The sequence below is a fragment of the Nannospalax galili genome, unplaced genomic scaffold (genome assembly GCF_000622305.1).
Source record: "Nannospalax galili isolate Female #2095 unplaced genomic scaffold, S.galili_v1.0 scaffold2925, whole genome shotgun sequence".
In the NCBI taxonomy this organism is placed as follows: Eukaryota; Metazoa; Chordata; class Mammalia; order Rodentia; family Spalacidae; genus Nannospalax; species Nannospalax galili.
The window spans coordinates 90388-92391 of NW_008352061.1; the positions used below are offsets into that span (position 1 = coordinate 90388).

The 2004-nt window shown below is 40.9% G+C and overlaps 1 protein-coding gene across 1 annotated transcript in view; it reads right to left on the reverse strand.

Annotated features, from left to right (window-relative positions):
- The window catches only part of LOC103746658 (FA complementation group L), a 30481-nt gene that overhangs the window by 10546 nt on the left and 17931 nt on the right, over positions 1–2004 (reverse strand). Inside the window, exon 2 of the mRNA XM_008848921.2 lies at positions 1419–1569. Coding sequence (XP_008847143.1) covers positions 1419–1569 — 151 coding nt within the window. The remainder of the gene's footprint in view (positions 1–1418; positions 1570–2004) is intronic.

The following is a 2004-nucleotide window of genomic DNA, read 5'->3' on the forward strand; positions in this document are numbered from 1 at the left end:
CATATATCTTAGGGAAAACCCTAAGATTGTCACATCCCTAGACAAATGTAATTTCTTATTACATGCTAAATATGGATCCTTATATTTACAGACAAGTATGCCAGTCACCACTCATCAAAGAAGCTTCTTTTGCAACAGATGGAGACTATTACAGAGTTCCACAACTGGTCACACACAGAGATTAAAAGTCTGTGAAATGCCCGACCCTAAGTGACACATCAACAATGGAACATGGAACATAGTGGAACAGGGTAGAGAGAACACTAACGCATCTTTCAACTCCATCAACGAAGCTCCCTCATGCAACAGAGGGCCATGAACACAAAAGACCACAAACGGGCCGAAGGTAGAGAACCCAGGGCTTAGGGATCAAGTTGTAAGGCTCAGGAGAGGAGGTGCCTGACAATATGGGAAGTCTTACAGGCTCCTGGGATGTTGCTCATAGGAACCTACAGCAATAGTGTCAGCATGCACCAGACTCATGCAAACTCAAGAAGACAAACAAACCTGGCACAGAAGGCCCCAAACTTAGCCAAAGAACTCTTGGCAGCCGATTATTGCTGGGTGAGGGAGAGCTGATCTTCTTTAAGGGAGTGACTCTAGATAGGCTGACTAGACCCCTGTAGATGATCTTGCATTGAGGGACGTCTGGGTACACTAACTTGACTGGATAGGTTAATATAAATGACAGAATGCATGAAATTCGGTGGCGGGGAGGGAGAACTATGGGAGTATACAGACGGGGGAGGGTATAAAAATGATTAAGATATTTTGTATGAAATGCACAAAAATTATACAAAAAAAGGTTGAACTCTAAAACTGGCTTTATATTTTGATTGCTTATGAAGAAAGTAACCATCTGACAGTTGAAGCAGACGGCATTGGGCATTGTGCAGCTGCGAACTCCCATCCTTAACTCCACACAGCTATCTATAGGAAATACTTAGCTTACACTCAGTACTTAGTGCTTTGCGTTTACTCCCCACGGCATGACCCACTTTGGGTTCTTTGATGTTCTATTTTCTGTCAGATCTGTTCACACCAATCTCATCTAACTTTCATAGATGAAGACTTCATTATTTCTAACACAGGCTTTTGTTCTAAGTAACATACATTTTTGAATTACCTGCCCCACTATTGCTGTGCTAATTAAATGCTAATTAAACACTGTCTGAATGTGGCTTCCATTGGATCATCACCTTTTATAATGAAACACCTCAGCACTTGCCCTTTTCACCTACAATATTTACATTTAACCATGTAGTAATGAAAGAAAGCATGGTTTGTTCCAAACAAATTTTAATAGTTGAATTCATATAATGATGTATCTTCTAAGATTTTAACTGCCACATTTTTTTGTGTGTCTAATACGAAATAAAGTCAGGCACCTGAAAACCCTTGAAACCTTTTTTCCCTACCTAGTGCAATCCTGCGCGTGGTAGCACTCCGGGTAGGCTTCTCTGGCTCCAGTACCCAGGTCTTCTGGTCGATTTCATCCATCACATCCCAGAACGCCTTCAGTGACTCCAGTGCTGCCAAGAACTGACTCTGGATGCTTGCTAGGGAGCTCTGTGAAGATGAGAGCTGAGTGAGTCACAGCACCTCCAGCCACTCAGCATTCATGCAGCATGTATGCCTGGTAGCTGTTGTCGTTTGACCCACAAGTAGATTTTAAGTGGCAAAATCAACGCTCCTGCCCCACAGTTCTCTACCTTCATTAGCACTGACGTGATCTTTGTCACGAGACTGTATGCAAAATCAAGACTGTTCTTTTTAAAGTCACTCTTTCAAGATGCATGTTACACATATGAACAGTAATCACATAAAAGGATACAATCTTAGTTATGTACCTAATGCAGCCAGCATACACCTATAATTGTAGTGTGAAAGTAATCTTAATTTCATTTTGCTACAAAAGGAAATTAATCACAGTGGCATTTATAATTTGACTAAAATACCATTAAAATTATCAGCAAATTAATAACTTTGCAGACCTAATTATTG